The following is a 23,065-nucleotide window of genomic DNA, read 5'->3' on the forward strand; positions in this document are numbered from 1 at the left end:
TACCCCAAACAAACCTAGTTCCTTCCATCAACATGCACTGACCAATTCAGATCACACAATTACAGAATCACAGAATGGTAGGGGTTGGAAGATCATCTAGTCCAACCCTCTGCTCAAGCAGGTTTGCCTAGATCAGGTCACATAAGAATGCATCCTGTTAGGTTTGAAACCTCCAGAGAAGGAGACTCCACACCCTCCCTGGGCAGCCTGTGCCAATGTCGCCCTCACAGGAAAGATTTTTCTTATGTTTAAATGAAACTTTTTGTGTTCCAACTTATGTCCATTGCCCCTAGTCCTGTCACTGGACACTACAGAAAAAAAGTGTTGCCCCATCCTCTGGACATACACTTTTCAAATACTTGTAAGTATTAATGAGGTCTCTCCTCAATCTCCTCCAGACTGAACAGCCCCAGTTCCCACAGCCTTTCCTCATAAGGAAGATGCTCCAGTCCTCTCATCATCTTGGTGGCCCTGCCCTGAACTCTCTCTAGCAGTTCACTGTCCCTCTTGAGCTGGGGAGCCCAGAACTGGACACAATACTCCAGATGAGGCTTCACCAGAGCAGAGCAGATCGATAGGAAACCCTCCATCAACCTGATGGCCACACTCCTCTTGGTGCATCCCAGGATGTCATTAGCATAGATCCCAGGACACCATTGGCAGGCAGGAGAACCTGTGTCAGAAACAAAGTTCAAACAAACCTGGAATGTCCCAAGATGTCATATTGGATCCCTAAGGACAGATGTACAAGCAAGTGTTGGTCTAAGCACTGCTTGCAATTATCTTCAGCCCAACCTTCAATTCCCCATCATTGCCTCACCAGTCCAAGGTCTTATGTTGTGGAAATGATTTTTTTTATTCTGGTACAGGTTACCCAGAAAGAGTAGTTCAGTCAGAGGGTTCCCCTCTAGGAAGTTGACTTGGATAGGAATGACAGTCAAATCTCCCAACAAGAGCATCTCTACAAAAAATGCTGCATGTCTCAAGCCACATGGGTATTTGTTGCTGGCACTGTTAAAGAAAGTCTGTATAGACTATTACTGTATAAACCATCTGTCCACTTCTTTTCTGCTGATCTCACTTCTGTGCTGGGATATATTGCAAAATACTCTTACATGCTGCAGGTATCTGTGGGAACATAATCTGCCAAAACTGAAGATTGGTGGCATGGGATCATCTCATAGAGAAGGTTCACCAAGGAAGGGGCTTGACACATTGCTGTTAGCTTTGTGTATGCAGCTAGCAGTAATGTTAAAATATAATTGAAGGGTTGGGGAATAGTATTGGAAGACTGCTTGTCTTTAGGGGACTTGAAGTCTTCTGTCTCTTTGACTTGGAATAAACTTAATTCAGAAAGTGTAAGATACCTGGAGTAATTTTTCAATGCCTTTAGTTCAGATGTAAATATCAGACAAGGTCTTTGCCACTCTACTTTGGCCCAGCTTTGGTTTGTGACCAAATAGCTGAAGTATTTAAAGCATTTTATGGGCAAAAAATAGAGGCCAGAGGAAAGTGTGCATGCTTTTAAATGTACTGGAGCATACCGTTTGGGGAAGGAGGAGTCTATGGATCTATGGATTGCTCCACAGTATTTTAATGTTTGATTTACCTGGGAATTTTTGCATACTACTCTCAAACTTGATTTGGAGTGTGACCCAGTAGAACAGAGGCAAGTTTTGCTATAGTGCAGTATTTGAGCCAAAGGAAGGGGACCTCTAATAATTTAGGAAATTCTTTTGAGCAGTTTGGCTGGAGAATCATGGTTTTGTTTTGTTTGTTTCTTTAGTTCTCTTGCAGACTGTTTTAAAACTTGGAGCCTAGGTAGTTTTAGGTATGGCTTCCAGATAAATTCTTAGCTTTTAGAGCCCTGACAATCTCTGCCATGTTTTTTTTTCTGGTGACCTTTGGTGACCCGAAATGAGCCATGCAAGTCTAGATCCTAAGCTGAACTCCAAAAAGCACGTACTGTGATCCCAGAACCCAGGTAAATGAAAGGTCCTGTTCTGTGCAGGCCTTCAAATAGCCTGAAGCTTTTTGAACTGGTATTTGTCATCTTCTCTGTGTGACTGCCAGGGCCTAAAGTTCTGGTCAGAAATGATGATTTAAAAATCTTCATCTCCTCATTCAGTTTCCTATGATTTACTTTTGCTGTCAGTTGCTGGAAATCCATAACTGAAGCAGCAGTCCCTGTACTAAGTTGCATACTACGTTGTTGGTACATTAGAAAAAGAGAAGGGACAGCAAGAACAACAAGTAATCTTTGCAGAGGTTTAAAAGACTTGTGGGATGGCTCTTAGGGTTGAGCACCCTCACTGAACGTGCATTGTGGATGTAACTGCATTAGTTGGTCTGAGGATGTCATAAGGCTTTACCTAATAGACAAATACGATATCTTCATTTCTGAAACCCCACTGCAGTAATGCTAAGATGGTCATTAATAAGAGTTGTTAAGTCTTGTTATCACTATTTGAAATTAATCCGATTAAGACTTTGCAAATCATTGGCAGTTTAGCCTTGAAGTCAAGCAGGTGAGGAGGGATGGCAGAAAGAGAGAGAGTGGCAAATAGAGACGGAAAAGAAGCATTAGAAATAAGTCAGTCAGGGGGGAATTACTGTAATATGAGGAATAGTGAGACCTAAAAAAAAAAAAGAGAGAGAAGAAAGGGTTAATCAACAAAGGAGACTCTTTGTCGATAATGGCAAAAATGAAATACGGGAGAACATGAAAAAATATGGATAGCTTTCAGATAATAATCTTCCCGTGTTGGGCTTTTTAGAATGACTTTTAAACTATTGGAGGTACACATTAACACACCTAGAAATTAAGGTAAGCATCTATCTCTTCATTCACAGATTCTGATTGATTTTTGTCTTGCAGATCCACAAAGACTCACCCTGGGCCAGTTGTACATTTAAGTGACAGCCCAAGAGATGAGGGAAAAGTGAGTACAATCAATGGTATAAAACATTGAAACATTTAATAGCCTTTATTTTCTTGATAGCTTTTTTTTTTTTTTTGCTTACTCAAGAATTTTATCATCTGTTTTCTTTCTATATTTGCACTTTTACCGTTTTATGTTTTTTAAGAAAAAATTCTCTTTCCACAATTTAATGAATAGAAATCTGATACAAACAACATGCTGTACTTTGAAACCTATAGCAAATGAAAATTGTTCCCGATTAAATGAACTTGACTATGCTTAATTAAGAATTGACTAGAAACTGTATCATTACTTCAGTACTTGGATAAACAAGCTGTTATGAAGGCATTGTAGTATGTTTTTATAATAGGTCTTTTCTTATACAACAGTAATAGTAACCCACACTTGGAACTTGCTGCTGTTTGTGGACCGAGTTGAGAATAGCAGAGAGCTGTCAACAAGTTCACGTAAAAAATGTAGTCAGAGCATTGGTATTGTGATCGATATCATCAGGAGGCAATATTGGAGTTGGCTTAATTTATATGATAGCTTTTCCAAAGTGAAATTTGGTTGCCAGAATACCACTTTTGTTAGAGCTTTTTTTATTTATGCGTTGCTACTGAATTTTTGAGCATTGTGCCCATGTAGAGGGGTGTTTATCTCAAATTTCTTTGATCGCTTTTGCCAATTGCATTTTAGTATGTGTTTATAAAGGACTGCATTGTACAAATGTGTTTGATGGTGTGCCTCACATAACGAGCTGATGATTATTGGAAACAGTAGTTTAGATTTGTGATACTGATATGGGGGACATTATGCTTAAATTAATATGAGTATCTAGAAAAACACTGCTGACTACATCAGAATTTCATTTGCATAGTCTGTCCTTTAACTTCTCCATAATACAAGGTTAACTATGTGCAAATGATGCACTTGACAGCTAGCCCTCCAACAAGTTAGACTGGGTCTGTAAACCTTTTTGGAAGAATCACAATATACCAAGAAATTTAGAATATAGCAAATAAAGTAATTAGATGCTATGAGGTGTAGTGTTTTACCTTCAAACCAGAAATCATCAAGAAATGCTATTTAACCGTCTATGGCAAAATACCCAAAAGAAAGAAAAGTTTATTATTGAGACATATCCCTTGTTCAGTTGCCACAACAGAAACTACTGCTGACCTACCTGAAGCATTTGGTGTAGGAAAAAAGGCTACGCTACTAAAAGAAAAAACGGTTTTGTAAGTGAACATCTCTCATAGGAATATCATGCACCATGTCCAAACAAAAACATGAAATACTTTCACTGCAGCAGAAAGAAGATTAAAAAGTCCTAGGAAAGGGAGTTAGAGGAGAACTTGCTTGGAAATACAATTGCTTGTTGCTCATAGGGCACACTGGAGACACCTGGGCACTAATGAAGTACTATCACACTAACAACAACAGCAACGGCAAAATCAGATGTGAAAAACAAACATTGGAAATTTATGAGGAGAAAGAGCAGAAAACGCAAGCCATACTGAAACTATCCCAGTGCAGCTGTTTATATCATTGATAGATTGAAAGTGGTGTAAAGAACGATTTGGTGCTAAGAAAATACTTGCGGATTTGCAGAAGGTGGGATTGTTATTGTTTGATGTTTACAGGAGGATATCAGCAAAAGGTGCACACAGATGTAAGAGAAGATCCAAGCAATAAATCAAAAGACATAGACCTAGATTAAAAAATCCAATAGTAGAGAAGAAAAAAAAAAAACCTAAATTTTTTCAACTAAGTCTCATTAAACTTTGGTTGAAAGAATGAAGGATAAAATGATCTGTCTTCAGAATAGGGATTTTATTTTTGTTTTTGAAAATACACAACTTTTGAGACTTCAGGAATTAAATAGTGGCTACAAATCATTGCTCAGTCATAATCTTTGCTCAAAATACAGATATTCTTGTACTCTACAAAGTACAAGGATGTTGTACTTTGCAAGGGTCCAGTGGTATATCCTTCTCTGGGGTATCACAAAGTTGTTTACAGATCTGGGCATGTTTCACTCAAGTAAATAAGTAGCTGGCTGCTTGAGAGTCATAAAACACAGAAAAACCTTTTCAAACTGAAGACAATTATAAGATCTCTTTTTGAAAGCCAGAGAGATGTATATGCTGACAGTATATTCACCTTTTCAAATTCTTTAAACCCCTAGAAGTGTCAGTTTGCACTAGTGACTGATGTCCAGTTTTTCTATTCCAAAAGAATGAATGTAATTCCAGTAGACTTCCGCCGTTCAAAATCTTTCCAAAGTGCCAAGGCAGACTTTGGAGAAGGTCTCTTTTATTAATTTAGCAAGCTGTATCTGGAAGACAAATGATAAAGAGAATTAGGGTGTTTAATGTGTCACTAAAGAACAGTTTGGGGACCTTGTTATTAAGTTCATGAATTATAACTGTGTCTGCCAAATCAATGAGTAAGTGTACAGTAAGAACAGGATGAAGCTCCCAGATATTTGCAAGAGGCAGATCTGTAGCAAACATGTTTTTTCTTGCTGACACAGAAGGCATTAATTGCAATGATCTGCAGTTTCCCAGCAAATGGAGAAAGCTTAATAGGAAAAGAGTGAATGTTATTAACTATTAACTAGTGAACTAAGCTTCCTATCTCTGAGTCTGTATTCTGAGATCTAAATACGGTGTGTATTTTGCATGCTTGAGGTTTTTTCTCCTGGCTGTTTTGTGCTAACAGGACAAGGAAGGAGCTGGCTGGTACGTAACAGGATGCAACTAGTTGACTGTAAAGGAGAAAGACTGTGAAGAAAGGTTTAAGTAAAAATGTGGATCAACTCCACTACCTATATTTTCCTTCTTTGTCTGTGTTTTCCTCTCCAACTGCATTTATGGATGGGATTTTTTTTTTATCTCTGTAACAGACACAGAGGTAAAATCTCTCAAGTGCTCACTATGGCCAAGAGGAGTGCAAATGTTTGAATTCCCAATGGTTCAGACAAGTTAGAGTTCAGAGCATCATAAATATACTGGCAATGAGACTAATCACGTTCACCCAGTTGGAATTCTGACTTCAGTGTCAAACCACAGTACTGGTAGTTAGATAGCACAGCTCCCATCTAAGCAAAGTTTCCTAGCTATGCAGCAAATCTGTTTATCTATCAATTTCTTCCCTGAAATCACAGCACTTTGTATCTTGCAATTCTGTAGTGCTGTTGTTCATTAAACATTTTAACAATAGATCAGGTGAAATGCTGTCTCTGTTAGGAGGTATTTAACCTTTAGTAATTACCTGGAGCATGGTATCTTTGCAAAAGGGAGTGATAAAGTCAAAAGACAAGACTGCTTCAGCAGGGAAAAAGGCTTATTAAGAAACAGTCATATACTCAGAGTCATATACTCAGAGGAGATTGCAGGGAGGGTCTCAGTAATATTTACAATGGTGAATAAATGGTATATAATGGTATAGAAATGATGTATGTCAGAAGGTTGGGGCATCCCTTTTTTCTATTGTATCTACCAACAGGACAAGGGGTAATGGGTTGAAGGTGGAACACAAAAAGTTCCATTTAAACCTAAGAAAAAACTATTTTACTATGAGGGTGAGGGAGCCCTGGCACAGGCTGCCCAGGACGGGTGTGAAGTTTCCCTCTCTGGAGGTTTTCAGGAGCCACCTGGACAAGTTCCTGTGTGACTTCATCTAGATATACCTGCTTTGACAATGGGGTTGGACTAGATGACCTCTTCCAACCCCTACCTTTCTATGATTCTATGATATAATATACTTTTCTATTCCTTTAGTTTCCTGAATATATTTGTTCAAAAGTCTAGTTAAAAATAATACTGTTAGATATGAACTGGTTTGGTACCCAGTGGTAGTGCACTGGTGCAAGCACTTATTATGATGACAGTAAGGAAAGCACTCAAACTCCATAACATATTGATTAAAATACCATTTATTGGAGTTAATAGAAAAAGAATGGTGGGAAGCTCAAGTTGAGTAGCATTGGATATACTTCCCTCTGAGAAGAGATTTGCCAGCGTTTTGTTCTTTAGAGATTTCAAAACTGTTTTTTTTTTAAAACTGTCAATTTCTACTGACAAGGAAAAGGATGTTCACCTGAGACACATTGCCTTACATTAAGATAAAGACAAAGAGACAAAGGTGCTGTAATTGCCCTTTACCAAGTGTAAGCTACCTACAGGCTTCTTTAGAATTAACCAGCTAAGTTTATCTTGTGACCAGGGAATATGTGCAGCACAATACAGATCTGAAAGACAAGTACTATTTGTAGCACAACATAACACAGGCCTGCATCTACTGAGATTAACTGCTGTGTTCATCACTAACTCTTGGATATACCGTTTTCTCTCCTTTAGGATCACTACCCTAACAATGAAATAAACTGCAGTAAGACTTTGTTTGCTCTCTCAATGGTAATCTATTATCCCAGAACACCATATGGCATCCTGACACAAGTGCTATCCAGTTAGCATGTTTTCTGAACAGGATGTCTTTTCACATTTATTCTGCCATAGAATCCCATATGGACCCACCCAGAGCAAAAATGATAAATATTCTGGAATTTCTTCAGAACAGTTTGAAGTTTTTTTCAGGAGCTGAATGTTCGTATTCAGGTATTAAATATATTAACTACAAATCATTCCCAGATTAGGTAACACATCTCCACATAATGAATATTCTGGTAATATGAATAATCATATCTAGTAGGACTGAGAGTATTTCCAGATACTTTTATAGCAGTATTGATGTATCAATTGTATTTAACTTGGAAACAAAGTTCAGCTGTCCACCCAAGTTTTACTTATATGACTTAGGCAAGCTAAAGTGAGTAATAGCAAAGATGCTGGTAAAGTTTCACAGACTTATTTCATAGTCTTGTCATTCCTCTGCCCAAATTCTTAATGTAGAAACTTTAAATTTTTACCTGCATTCTGTGATCCATGTGTTTATGGACAAAGAACAACTGCAGTTATCGTTACCAGTTGTACAAAATTTTCTACAGCAGAAATGTGTGAGACTGCCAAGGTTGGTTATTCCCAGTCTTCATGTCCAGGAAAGATTCTTAGAAAGACATACTCTATGGAAGCAATTTCTAGGACACCTAAGTAAGCTAGACTTCATATCTTCCATAACATCTAAAATTAATTGTGTTGGAATGAAAGTTATTCAATACAGTGCAAGATCAATAATTCAGTTATGTTCAGTAGAGACAAGGAGATAGAACTGTCTTCAGTCTTATTTTAATTCTGAGCATCCTTTTCCTTCTATCTTTTCACAAATTTTCTTTGCTGATATTTCTCAGGTGTTCATGATGATTTGACAGTTCTAGAAGAAGTAAAAATTGGAATACTGGTAATTCCTTTTCAATTTCTAGGAAAGCAAGCAATTTCTTTTCTGCAGAGAGAGTTCTTCAAAATGTTTTAAAGCAACCGAAAGCATAAGTTAAAGGAATATAAAAAGCTGAACCTGGGGACTCTGATTTGAAGTTATTTAAATACAGCTCCATGCAATAGCACAGGCTTGGGGTGACCTGTTGGAGAGCAGCTCTGCAGAGAGGGACCTGGGAGTTCTGCTGGACAGCAAACTAAACTAAATGAAACATGAGCCAGCAATGTGCCCTCATGGCCAAGGCCAATGATAAGAGTGTGTCTGAGGTTGAGGGAGGCTCTCCTCTCCTTCCACTCTGTCCTGGTGAGGCCTCATCTGGAGTCCTGTGTCCAGTTCTGGGCTTCTCAGCTCGAGGGACAGAGAACTTCTGGAGAGAGTCCAGCAGAGGACTACTGAGATTATGGTTGGACTGAAGCATCTCTCTTATGAGGAAAGGCTGAGACCCCTAGGCTTGTTTACCCTAGATAAGACTGAGGGAGTACCTCATCAACATTTATAAGTACCTAAAGGGTGGATATCAAGGAGATGGAGCAACAATTTTTATGTAGTGTCTAGCAACAGGACAAGGAGTAACAGACACAAGCTGGAACATTAAAAAGTTCCACTTAAACACAAACAAAAACTTCTCTCCTGTGAGGATGAGGGAGCACTGACACAGGCTGCCCAGGGAGGGTACCTTCTCTGGAGGTATTTAAAACTCGCATGGACCTGTTTCTGTGTGACCCAGTTGAGGTGAACCAGCTTTAGGAAGAGGATTAGACTGGATGATCTCTAGAGACCTCTTCCAACCCTGACCATTCTATGATTCTAAGTGATCTCTCATGTGTCAGTTTTCCCTCCAACTGAGGGCAAAGAAGGTAAGAGGTGTCAGGAACATACTACAGTCTTATTTTCTCAGCAGATATAAAGTTGTGGAGACTGTTCCAGCACATAATCTTGCAGGAAAAAAAGAAAGAACAAGAAAGAAAAATTGAAGGAAGAAGGCATATAAAATATATTTTAAAAATTCCGTATCAGGTCTTAAATTGTCAGTGATTAAGAGTAATTTATACTGAAGAATCATTTTGAAAGCATGTTGTTATGTGTAGTGCAAACTACAGTCTTACAGATCATTTTGGCATTTCTTTTTATAGTGCTTATTTATTTTTAAAAAAATGTTTTAAAACCATGAAGTTCTTCAGTATTTGTATACATCTTTTGAATTGGAAACTATAATTGTGTTTCTTTCCCTCCAGCTATTGATAGGCTATGAAAATGGGACTGTCGTACTCTGGGACTTACGATCTAAAAGAGCTGATTTGAGAGCTTATTATGATGAGGTAAGCAATTTCCATTATTTCAGAAGAACTGTTTTTCAGCAGTTTGTTGTATGTCTTATCAGGCAGATGGATATTTGTCTTAAGGCATTGTTTGTTCTGGAAGTACTGTTTGTGCTATACTTTTGAACAAGTCATTGATAATAGAAAACAAAACCTGAAATCTCTACTTCTAACACTCTTGTGAGCGTACTACAACACAGAGTCCCTTCCCCTTGATTCTGACAAGTTCATCAGCTTCTGTGCAGGGATCCTCAGCTGAACAGCGTGTAGAAATGAGCTGACCTGAGATAAGCTACATTAGGAATTATATAATCATCTTTACTATATTATTGAGTATTACTGAAACGTTAATTAAAATGAAAGACAAATTACTTTACAGGTCTGTTGGTATTACCTGGTCTCAAGATCTGATTAAAAGATTTTCAAAATTGTATTCTCATAGTTTTATAAGATAGTTGTCTCTAGCCATTTATAAGCAGGCTGCATAAAGCACAGATGTAGTTCTTGTATCAATAAACAGGCTGTTTTAAAAATAGATATATTCCTGGTCACTATGATTTTAGTACTACCCCTAAGCAAAAACATACTTTGCTCTGCCAGCCTTTCTGTAAAGTTCACCATGGATTAATATGAATGCAACTGCAACTGAATGTAAAAAACAACATTTTCTTTAAAGTGATCAAGACAATAATTGGTTTTCTGTAGTTCTCTTTCCTCCTTTGTCTACCCACCTTATTAGATGAAAGGAGCATACACAGTTATTTTCACTTGAAAAAGTAACCTGAATGTACCCGAACTCTTTCAGATCTGTCCTCACAGACACATTAACACTATACTGAGCTTCAAGGTTAAGATTCTGGGCATCCACGTAGTAAATGTTCTAAAGGACGGGATAATTTGGAGTTCGAACAGGCCAGCACTTAAGCGTCAAGATATGCCTATTAAATTGTCTCTAATGTGACAATCCACCTGTCCATACACTTGTTAAAGTGCACCTGTTCTATTACTTAAGACTGGGCATCTTTTTCCTTTTACAAGTCCTCTGGGGATGAGGAAAGTCTGTTGACTCACTGTCCTCTCTTATGCTCAGAATGAGACTACAGGACCTTCATAATACTTTTTTGTTTTCCTTTTTGTTGAGACAGAGTGATTGGGTGTTGAAAATGGCTCGTACAATTTACTTGTTCCACATTTTTCAGTACGGTCCTCGGAAACATTTTCTGGCCTTTTTATCAATCATGTGCTTTCCTTCTTGATGGTTATTTACTGTGTCATTACTCTACTTTGTAAAACTTGTGATGGCTTACTATCATCTACTAAAATATTCGCAAGATTCTTATTTTGTTTTTTAAAGGGTTGTCTTTAAAAGCCACTGAACTTTATTCAAGATTGTGGATTATATAGCTTTTGTGAGTCATAAATGATTAGTTTGGCACGTTCCACGTGGTACTTGGCACTAACACAAGTTTTCAAACCTAAACCTCTTCTTACATATTGGTCACCTAAGATCATACACTCCAGAAAACCTTGTTCCTGTTCCATCTGGACTGATGCAAAGCCTTTGTGCCCTGCAATGTCTGAGCAGTCTTTCAATATCATTGTTCTGGTGCTAAGCCAGCCAGTTGCAATTGCAGGGTATCTATGAGGTCTTAGATAAATTACAGTAAATGTTCCGTATCTACATTGAACATCAAAGTATCTCTTTGAATGGAGTTTGAATTCCATTAATCCAGCCTCATTTTTCCTACTATCATTATGCTTCGTTGAACACAAGTTTTGAAACTAATATGATGGCAAAAGAACTGGAAATTTAACCACTTTATCTTCTGGCATCTTTAAGGATTGTCGGATGGCAGGATCTTTTCTGGCTTATCAGTGGACCAGATACTTCTGTTTAATATCAAAAATTTCCCTGTAACCAGGCTTCCCCATTAGGACTTTCTGTGTGCTGTGAGAAACAACTTATTTTCTTGTCTTTGATGGACTGTGAGTGTTCATCATAGAGGCAGATTCTATTTTCTCTAAAATCTTCTTCAGATAGATGTTCAGCTTGGTAATGTTGTTCAAAATAAATGATCATAGAATCATAGAATGGTAAGGGTTGGAAGGGACCTTTAGAGATCATCTGGTCCAACCTCTCTGCTAAAGCAGGTCCATCCAGATCAGGTCACACAGAAATGCATCCAGGTGGGTCTTGAAGACCTCCAAGGAAGGAGACTCCACACCCTCCCTGTGCAGCCTGTGCCAGGGCTCCCTCACCTGAACAGTAAAATGCTTTTTTCTTCTGTTTAAGTAGTACTTTTTATGTTGCAGCTTCATCCCATTACCCCTTGTGCTGTTGCTAGATAGAAAATAGGGATGCCCCAACCTCCTGACATCCACTATTTATATACTTATAAATAATAATGTCACTCTTGAAGGTGGCAGCACCCTCAAGACTCCATCCAAATACTCATCCTTTCACAAGATCAAGCCTCAGATGGATTTCTCCTGTGTTATCCTTGATTTCTGTCTCTCCAGCTGTTGTTATTCAGATATATAGAACCTGCCACTATGCAGCACAGAAGCAAGAAGTTCACAGTGGATATTTTTTTGATACAAGGGAGATGGTAACCGATTGTCTACCTACAAATCTAAGTGTTGTTTTTAAGTTCAAGATGAGGACTATATCTGCTGACATTCAATTGTTATAGAAAGGGATATTTTCATATCTCATGAGTTTAAAGATATTTCTTTTCATACAGCCACAAGAAATGCTGTTGACAAAACATGAAAAACATTAAAAAGTCTCATCCATTCAGTTTTTTCACTACATTGAGTCATGGGTTTTTTTAATTGAGGTCTCAGAAAGAGTGGACACTCAGCTGAAATTGAATAGGTACATTTTATTTGCACAGTTGAACATTTGGCTAACAAAAGGATCATTGAGAGGCAATGATTCTCAGTCCTAGGATTGAGTCCTAGGATATGACTGTTGTGAAATACTGCCCATCCTTTCTAAGCTGGATGGCATTGTCATGCCACCATGATGCTTTACATCACGTGAGACTTGAAGACATCTCCTCAGAATATGGGTAGTCTTATGACATGAAGGTGAGTTGTTTCCTATAAGTAGGATATGTCCAATCCTTGGAGAAGTATGTCCTTTCATTTTCCCTGCCATCACAGACACATTGCTCCTAAAATAAACAGCTCACTGGACAACCTAATAGCTTTTAGGTGGTGGAGCTGTTCACAGGTCTGCAATTACAACATTTGCTGCTGCATTCCTTACTCCATCTTTGTCATACTATAGTTCATGTCTTGAAGGCTGGGAACCTTTCATAGATGAAACATATGCCCGGTTCCTCCAGCCTCTCCTCATCAGACTTGTTCTCTAGACCTTTCACCAGCTCCGATGCCTGTCTCTGGACACACTCCAGACGTTAATATCCTTGTGGGGAGGGGCTCAGAACTGAACACAAGTACTCGAGATGTGGCCTCACCAGCACTGACTACAGGGGGACAATCACATCCCTGGTCCTGCTGGCCATGATTTTTCTGATACAAGTCAGGATGCCATTGGCCTTCTTGGCCGCCTGGGCACACTGCTGGCTCTGGTTTGAGTGGCTGTTGACTAACACTCTCAAGTCTTTTTCTGCTGGACAGCCTTCCAACCACTCTTCCCCAAATGTACTTATTGTATGAGAACTCCTCACCTGGGACAGAGAAGATTATTTGGAACTTCTCTGCTTGGTGTTCTTGCTTCCATTTAAAGCTTCTCCCTCATGTTCACTGGAGCTAAAAGTAGTCCTGTCTCTCTTTTAGACCTGCTAATGACCAGTTACTGTCTGACTCAGTTCATCAACTCTTAATATAGGGAGTTTCTATGTTTTCTTCTGTACTGTGTCAAAGCTTTTCAAGAGACTAAAGTGTTCTCACTTGTGCTTATACTTGGCAGACCCAAAAAAAATCCATCTTCATATGCAGACTGTAAGAGTTTGACAGGTTGTGTCAACACATATTCAGAGCTTCCTGAAGCATAGTCATCACATTTCATTAGAATATATCTCTAAAATGAAGCTGCAGAGTTCACCAAGACATTTGCCAAATTACATCTTCCTATCTTTACCAAGTACAATACCATTATGGAAGTATTAAATCAGACATGGACATCACTGTAATGGTCCTGCAGTACTACTGACCCAAAGGATTCCTAAAAGTCAAGCAATAGGATAAGTATGGTGCTTGTTCAAAATATTTTTAAATATGGTTCTAAAGTCCCCATGAGTTCTTCTCAGTGGAGGAGGTTTGTACTTGGGAAGGAACTGAAATAATGGTGTTGAGTATGCTTAATTTTAGTACATGCTGAGTATGAGAGAAGATGGAATATGTATGCAACTGCTGTGGGTATTACAGAAAGAGAAACATACCCAATCTGGAGTGATATGCTTTATGTGCATACAATGTGTGAACATTCACATGAGTCACTCACCACGATGAACTCCAGTTCTAAGTAAATAACTGCTCGTTTTGTGTGTGGATGCTAAAGGAATGGATCAGAATGCTAGACATATTCTAGCAGAGAGAAAATTAGCGACTTGTTTAGAACCATCATTTAGTATTACTTGTGATTCCCAGCTGAGACCTCCAAAATTGTTTCTAAGTATTTCTTGCCCATTTTGTGGCAAAGTCTAACAGGTCAGTTTGAGTTGCTGCTATGCCAGCTATCTGTGACAGGAGCATTCTGCCTCAGCTTCAGTCAACAGGAGGTTTATGCTGGCAGGTGGCATCTAGTAGTTGAGAGGCAGTTTAACAAGCAGCTTGGTACAGTTTTCAGCTGCTAGTTGCTAGCTACTGCTCAGACATAGTTACTGACTGTAACCATGTGAAATGTTTCTATGTGTGATAGCACATCAAAAGCAGATTCAAATTTGGCATGAGAGCAAGCATGAATGAGCTCATGTCAGAATTAATTTGCGTGAGAGCAGACAAGTGAAGTAGCTCTCCCCACAGATCTAACGTTCTTACTACTGAAGGGCAGTGACATTGGACGCTGTATGAAACATCTTTGTTGTCTTTTGTTGCTTTAGTTGCAGCTTGGTATGTTCTCGGTCTTTAAGAGGAATTGCATGCCAACTCCTCTCTGGTAGGTAGAGATTTGAGTGTCACTATCTTACTAGTGTGTTAGCAACACACTCATACACAAGGCACATCAGATTCCTGTTAAAACATCTGAGTCATCTTAATGCAAAGGCTCATTTGTGGCTGTGCTACCCCGTCTCAGGAGCTGAGTAAAATTTTGGTAAAGGGTCACAGTGGTTCCATTGTTTTTTTTCTGATATTCCCTCTAGACTGAGCCATCATTCCTGTGTGACCTTATCTAGGTGGACCTGCTCTGGCAGGGGAATTGGACTAGATGATCTCTAAAGGTCCCTTGCAACCCCTACCATTCTATGATTCTATGATTACTAACCATAACAACCAATATACCTATTAAAAGAGGAAGACCAAGAAGGAGTTTTAAGTAGTGACCAGTGGCACTTCAGTTTATTTATTGTCAACTTAAGAAAAATTGATATGAACAAATCCAGTGCTGACTTAAAAACATACAGGCATGATTTTAAAGTGATTTGAATAAATCAGGTAAATTGCAATATAGACTCTTGTATGAGTATACAAGACCTTAGTATTTCCTGGGTTGCAAAAATGGGGATTTATTAAATTGTGTTCAAAAACAGGTCTCTTATTTACATTTGCATAAAAATATATTGTATTTTTTGCTGTTTGGCAGCTAACGTGTCTGGAAGGGAAATGGATTCAAGGGAAAATTCTGCAAGTTTATGCTTCTGAGGGGAGTGTGTGAGAAACTGTGGTATACAGTGAATCAATACTTTTTTTCAGAAAACAGCTTTTGTTTCCAGCACATATCAATGAAAATGAGGACTTACACCATTATCCTTTGAGCCAATTTCATGTAATTACGGATATTTTCAGTCAGTTACACTAATTATGCGAGAAATACAAATAATGGTCTATTCATTTTCGAGGCGTTGCTTTTTGGCGTACATAGTGTTTGTCATGTGGTACTTGCATTGTGTACATAGGACTGTGAAATTACTGTTCTCTGAAGCACTACCCATGCCAAAAGTATCTTACAACATTGTTTTGGTAATTTCCTATATTAGTGAAACAACCTGGTCTCTTTAGTGGTTTTGTTTTTATATTAAACATTCTATATTTCTGTGTACTTGCTCTGAAGCTTAAGTATGCAGGGAGAAAGAATTATTCAGGAACAGAGGACTATTTCTGTTTTTCTTAAATAGTCCTCCAGGGAAGACTGCATGTGTTGTATATTACTTGTAAAACTTGTTACGGATAATTACTTGTTACATGTTTGTCAGATTAAATACTTCTAAGGACAACTATCAAACATATTACGAGTCCGCTATATATCCCTTGTTCTTAAATACACTGTTTCTTCAGTTTTGGTTTGATTCAGTACAGGCTTTCTTATATTCTTCTGTTGTGCTAGCATTTACAATGAATTGTTTTGCTTGACTAGCAGTAGATTACAGCCATTGGTTTACTAAAAAACACTGGTAATGGACTTTACACAATCAAGAACAATCCAAATGTTGATATACCATTACATTAATACAATCCAAAGTCATGCATTAAAATATTATTAGTATAAACACTGTGTTCTCTTTCAGTCTCAAGTTCTTCTTTCCTTTCTGTAGGCCATTCATTCTGTTGCTTGGCATCATGAAGGGAAGCAGTTCATGTGCAGTCACTCTGATGGCAGCTTGACTCTATGGAATCTGAAAAGTCCTAACAGACCATTCCAGACCACAATTCCACATGGTAATTGTAATGGTTAAAATGTGTAACTAAGGTCCAATACAATATTCTCCATGCTGTTTGCTAATATCTATGTTTGTTTCATTTTTTATTGTAGCCCAGATCTAGAATTGCCTCTTACATAAATATTTTTGTCTACAAAATAACTACAAAATAGTATATTTTGACCACTTTTTAAAATCTATGTCATAAATACAAGATATATAAGTAATACATTTTGTACAAGGCAGTGTGCTGTTTGTTATAGAGATGGTATAAAGCTTCCCAAGTCACTGCAATGAAGAACTTAAGGGCACATCTGAGAACAGACTGACTCCATTTACAATGTATCCTCCAATCAGGTTGCTGCTGAAAGCAAGCATAGCTTTTCCAAATTAACATAACCAAAATTGGGGATGCTTTTGGTTTACAGGTCCCTTTTCTCTGACTGGAAGAAAGTACTGAGCCATAAGTAACCACAAACCCATAAATTCCAAGTGTATGCGTCATTTAATTTTATCACACAACTAGCTACAGTCCATAAGAATGACTGAGGAAAAAATTAAGCTTTTTGTGGTTCAGATTAAAATGTATATATTTGGTGAAATTCATTAATTATTGGTTGTCATCCTTCTCAGTAGTCTGTGTGGCTTTTAGATGTCTTTGAAATGTAGTCCATTGTCCTTTAGATGTACGTGGCAGTAAAAACATAAAGCCATAATAAATGGAATTGATTTAGAAAAATGCATATTTTACAGAAATAGAAGCCAATACTCAGCACGTTCTGTAGCTTTAAAGTTCCATTATGTTACTGCTCATACAGTTGCTTTATTGCGTATGTTTTAGTCTGATAGTTCTGTTATCATGATGTTTTAATACAGTTTCCATGTTTGTTTTTTTCCTTAGGAAAAATTCAAAGAGATGGAAAAAAACCTGAATCTTGTAAACCAATTCTTAAAGTAGAATACAAGACCTGTAAGAACAGGTATGTTTTAAATTCTATATTAATTCAATGTTATATTCCACAGATAAGGTCATTTTAGAATCTTCCTGCTTTCCTCTTGCAAATCTATTTTTTCTTATTTAAAGGTACTAAATCTATAATGTAAACTTATATATACTATATAAACTTAAAATTATTATGTTTTGTTTTTTAATACAGTGAACCATTTGTGATATTTTCTGGTGGATTGTCATATGATAAGCCTTGTCGAAGACCAAGTTTAACAATCATGCATGGAAAAGCAATTACAGTTCTTGAAATGGATCACCCTATAGTTGATTTTTTAACTCTTTGTGAAACCCCATATCCAAATGGTGAGTTTATTAAGCAAAAGGCAGTTGTGGAAAATATAAATGAAATTATCTTTTCTCATACCTTAATTCCATTCCAGGGACTTCCATTCTCACAGCTGTCTCCATCTCAAGAAAATCACATCACTGAAAGTAACTGGAACTAATTTGCATTCTCAATACAGTAATGAGTGGACAACAAAACATGCACAAATCTCCAGATATAGGTTTGAAACTCATGGCCTAGTGTAACGAAATGCTGCTATTAATCAAACATAGGTACTTACATTTCTAACAATTTTCAGGAGGCTGAAAATCTACAGATGGCTAAATTATTGGAGTTTAAACTATCACCTATCTGCAAAATAAGTTCTTACACTTCAACCTGTATTGAACTTTTAGAAGTGTTTTGATGCACATTGTGGGGCTGCCAATTTCTGAAGTATATCCACAGAACACTCCAGAAAGTAAATTGGAAAAAGCTATGTCAAAGAAACCCTAAGTTTTCTAAGAAACTGTTACCTTTTTAAGCCCTCAAGCAGAAAAGTAAGATAAACCTTGTATATGTAGCCAACTCAAATACATATTCAAAATAGTGAAGAGAAAGTGTATATTTGTTTCACTGTCATGTAAAATAATATTTTTCAGTAATCAAAGTTAGGTTGTGCTTTCATTTAACTGTGTCAAATCGAGTGGCACTTGCCAGTACAAATTTTATAAGATTTTATATATAAGATTTTATAACTCCTTCATCTATTCACACAGTATTTTAAAATTTTGGTTTAACCTGTGTTATTTGTAGCATTGTCTAAAACAATCTACTAACAGTGTGTATTCATAATTAGCCTGAAAGGAAGGTAAATTAGTTGCTGACAATTTACCCAGCATTTTGTCATCAGCTATCTAAAGACTGTACTCTGACCTTCTCCATTCTAGAATGTTTTGCCAGTGTTGAAAAGAGTTGTAATTTCACTTACCCTGTGTAAACTAATGCACTCTATGCATCAAGGGAAACATTTGTCATTTTGTTTATTTTGGTGAACAAAGAAAGAATTAAATAAAAAAAAATAAGCTATATAATCTCCTAAAAAGTGTACAAGAGGAAGGAGCATGTCAGTATCTGAATCGAAAACATTAGACTTACGTGATCCCTTTTGAAAATCCCTTTGAAATTTCTTTGGAAGTAAGGGTATCATGTATTATCAAGCAGACTGGGCCAGCAGTTCACACTCTTTTTGAAGAACAGTCATACACAGTAGGAGTATTACTACTGGACAGGAAAAATACATTTCCTGTGTAATAATTGGATTCAACAATTCAGTCATAATGCACAACTTATTCATATTCTTTTTCTTTACTTTCAATATACCATGATGCTGGCATGCTATAATATGCCAGTTCTGTTTCTGCTATGTATATTGATCAGCAATAATGCCCAAAAGCAATTTCTCAGTTCCTACTTTGTAGATATGTCTAGTTTGTGGATATGTCTAGGATTTGTACCTCAAAACATTTGTTTACTATGCTGTGAATATTTAGAGAATGTAGCTATTAATTGGTTGTTTAAAATGACTAATAGGAGAACTCCATGCCTTTTACACTTGATTCCTTACTTACAGAATTCCAAGAACCCTATGCTGTAGTTGTGCTTTTGGAAAAAGATCTCATTGTTGTTGACCTGACTCAAAGCAAGTAAGTATGAAGTCTTATATGAAGTTATTTGTGTATCTTAACTGTCCAGTAAATTATGATAAAAATCAAAATGTTATCATGCAATGCCATTTTTTTATCCTAAATCATTCACTCATAATAACTCACTCTATATGTTTACCTCCACCTTAACAGTTAAAATTAGCTAATTGTTCTTGAGATTGTGAATAAATCTAAGCCTGTGGTTCTTCAGTATATCCCTCAAAACATTCACTCAACATCCAATTAATACTTTGTGACATGCTGAATTATGATCTGAATACATGTTTGGGACACCAGATTCAACTGCTGCTTATGTGTATGCCTAACTTCACTAGACTGCACCAAGACTACTACTTGAGAACTTGCTTAATCTTAATTATCTTAATGAATAATGACATTGATTTGTACTGAATCTACAGTATTTTTTCATGATCCAGTTGCTGGTTTAAATGACAAATAGTTTTTTCATGTCAGAATTAATGTTCATATCAAAGTGGAACTATACATCATGTAATGCATAATCCAATTCTTGTTTATTTTGTCCTGCCTCCAACACTAACAGTAATGTACATTCACTTTGGTATAACTAGGAGCAGATTTTGCCCTTAATGTCTTGAAATGTTTTAAGTGAGTCATACTCTGATCTCACTTACTTTAAAGAACAATTCAAATCATCTGAACAAAACAAAACTGATGTAACTGAATTCAGAACCAAATTTCCTACATTTTTAAATTGTAAATAATGTTGTGTAATATGGCAGAAGTGAGGCCTTCCTTCTTGTCAGACCATCCAAACAGATGTAAGAAATAAACTGAGATCTACTTCATCTGTTGTTGTAATTGTTCATTGTAGCATTAGTAGTCTACCAACCCAATGAGCTAACTTCCTCAATATAAAATCCATAGTTTTATAAGTAGTTCTTTAGTCATAGTATATATCATATCCATGAGCCTGAAGCTTCTAGAAAATGTTCCAATTCTGTATAAAAAATATTTTGAGATACTGGGAAAAACTAGTTTCTAATCCTCATTCACACAAGTTGTCCTGTTAGCACTAGGGACTGTTCATATGAATAGGTGAGAGCATTCTTGTCACAGCAGTGGAATTTTTATATCTTTACTTGAGTAACTACACATTTATTGATATTAAAATGATAAATGTTAGAATAAATAAGGAAAAATATACCTTATTAGTAATTATTTTACTTAGATTCTGTTAACGTGCTTTAACAATATGTTTTCTTCTATGGCTCAGTGTATCACAATGCTTCTAATAAATTGTCTTCCTTAACTAGTTTTCCAATCTTTGAAAATCCATATCCTATTGACATTCACGAGTCACCTGTTACCTGCACAGAATATTTTGCGGACTGTCCTCCAGATTTGATTCCTGTACTCTATTCTGTAGGAGCAAAACACAAAAAGCAAGGATACAGCAATAAGGTAAATAAACCCAATTTAAAAACAAACAAACAAACAAACAAAGTAGATGTACAGCCTATGCTCTTGTAACATCTTGCCATATTATTGTGATTTTGCTTATTTAATAATTGCTTTCAAGTTGGTCCAGCCAACAGCATTCTTACAGCCTGATATTTGTCCCTCAGAAATGCCATCATTTAGTCACAGTCATTAATGACCATTTTATAGGACTTAATCATTAGGCTGCTAGAGTTATGCTGGATCAGATTGAGTTAAAGGAAAGCCATCAGGATACAATTCAAAGGTGTATGGGTAAGTTATCTCAATAAAAAAAAAATCAAAAAAACCAATAAACGGAAATAAATTTTCAGGGAAAGTTTCAGTGAAGGCTGAGGGTTTATTAAATGGGGATATTGATAATAATTTTACTGACCTATTGAAATCCTAATGTAATACTTTTAGTAACAGGGCAAACTACAGAAATAAAAAGAGCAAATGCAGTAATTTTATAAATTTCAAGCATTTGGCTTATGCTTTGACTAGAACTAATGCATCATAATAAGTAAATTAGAATAAACATTGGGTAAACAAATCAGACATCATCATCATTCTCTACTCAGATTACCAGAAGTAGACTCTTTGGAGCTGTCTTGTTTTCCATGAAGTGAGAAGCTGTGCCTTGTCTACTTTTTCTGGATTTTGATTCAGCAAAGTACTTTAGAAAACAAGGGATTTTGTCTTACTCAAATTTGTCTGCTTATCTATCCTTATCTCATATACCTAGCTTGCCAAACTTTTCACCACCTATCTGTATTCATTATACACTCTCTTGTTCCCCTGTTTTATTTGTGCACATAGAAATATACCCTCTTAATGTAGGTAGCCCCTCATTTGCAACCCACCCACTTCTGTACCCACAAGCATACAGTCCTTGTATTCACATAACCAGTTTGTGCTCCCAGTCTTTTTCCACCTACTCATACTTTGCACACATCCTTGCCCACTCTACACATACATCATCCTCTACATCCTGTATCCTGTATCCATACATGCCAAGCTTTAGACACAGACCAGCATTTTACTCTACCAGCCTAGACCAAGGAAGAGAATTAAAGTCTTGCCACCAGTAATGAAAAAGCAGAGAAGAGGTGATGGTTTCATACGTTCTGCAAAAGTTACATTCCTTGTGTCATATCTTGTTACATCAATCTCAGACATTTGTTTCTGGGCCAGTTTTCTCAGTAATCTTTATCCTCAAAATAGATTCTGAATCTGAAAAGTGTAGCAGAACTCTTTGTTACTCCTTCCTCTAGTTCCTGTTTTGGATTGTTGAGTGTTAGCTGTGTAGCAATATTTTTAAAGCATAGAACTTCGGTTGGTAACATAAAAAATGTTAAGTTTCAAATGACTTAAATGATAATGTAAAAATGTTAATAAGCTTGTTAATAAAAATTAATATAAGCTTGTGCAGAAATATTTTTAAAATATACAACTTTAATTGATAACATTAAAATGTTATTAAGTTTCAAATGCCTTAATTCATAATACAAAAATGTTAATAAGTTTTAAAAGCTTTGAATGCTACACATTTTTGTTCCTTTATGAGTTGTATTGCTTTTTGGAAGAAGATGTTGTGTGCTCCTGAGTTTAAAAATCAACAAAGATTCATCAGAATTAGCTGTGATCTCTGTATTTTTGTTGTTTGTTTAGGAGTGGCCTATCAGTGGGGGAGCATGGAACCTTGGAGCTCAGACGTATCCTGAAATCATTATTACAGGGTGAGAATGAAACTGAGGGTTGGGACTTTTAAAATGTTAGTGTCTACAGCTTTTGATTGTGGGCTAGCTATAGATAAGAGTTGACTCTTCACAGACTATGCATATCCTGGCCTCTTCATTTGAGGTATGTAGTTTTTACCCTTGTACATGCTCACCACAGAAATTCTCATTTGCTGTCGAAAACAGTGCTTTGTATGGATGAACTACCATTAAGAATTACCATTTGAGGCCAATGTTAGACAGCAAGTCTATATACTTGAGAAGGTGGTTGCAAGAGAATATTTTGCCTTTGAGTGGTATAGAGGATAGCTTTTAAAAGGGAAAGAACTGTTCTTACATAGCTGTTGTCCTTTGGCCTTCTGAAGACTTTGTATCTGGGGATGGTTTGGGAATTAGCCCACCATCAGTGAAAGTGTGG

General features: G+C 36.8%; 1 protein-coding gene across 2 annotated transcripts in view; it reads left to right on the top strand.

Moving 5' to 3' along the window:
• Window positions 1–23,065, top strand: part of STXBP5L (syntaxin binding protein 5L) — a 199,500-nt gene that overhangs the window by 104,110 nt on the left and 72,325 nt on the right. For both annotated transcript variants that reach the window (XM_061988737.1, XM_061988738.1), the window contains exons 6-13: window positions 2,879–2,942; window positions 9,557–9,640; window positions 16,363–16,486; window positions 17,369–17,447; window positions 17,625–17,779; window positions 19,375–19,447; window positions 20,743–20,890; window positions 22,580–22,647. In XM_061988737.1, coding sequence (XP_061844721.1) covers window positions 2,879–2,942; window positions 9,557–9,640; window positions 16,363–16,486; window positions 17,369–17,447; window positions 17,625–17,779; window positions 19,375–19,447; window positions 20,743–20,890; window positions 22,580–22,647 — 795 coding nt within the window. The remainder of the gene's footprint in view (window positions 1–2,878; window positions 2,943–9,556; window positions 9,641–16,362; window positions 16,487–17,368; window positions 17,448–17,624; window positions 17,780–19,374; window positions 19,448–20,742; window positions 20,891–22,579; window positions 22,648–23,065) is intronic.

The sequence above is a fragment of the Colius striatus genome, chromosome 1 (genome assembly GCF_028858725.1).
Source record: "Colius striatus isolate bColStr4 chromosome 1, bColStr4.1.hap1, whole genome shotgun sequence".
Taxonomy (NCBI): Eukaryota; Metazoa; Chordata; class Aves; order Coliiformes; family Coliidae; genus Colius; species Colius striatus.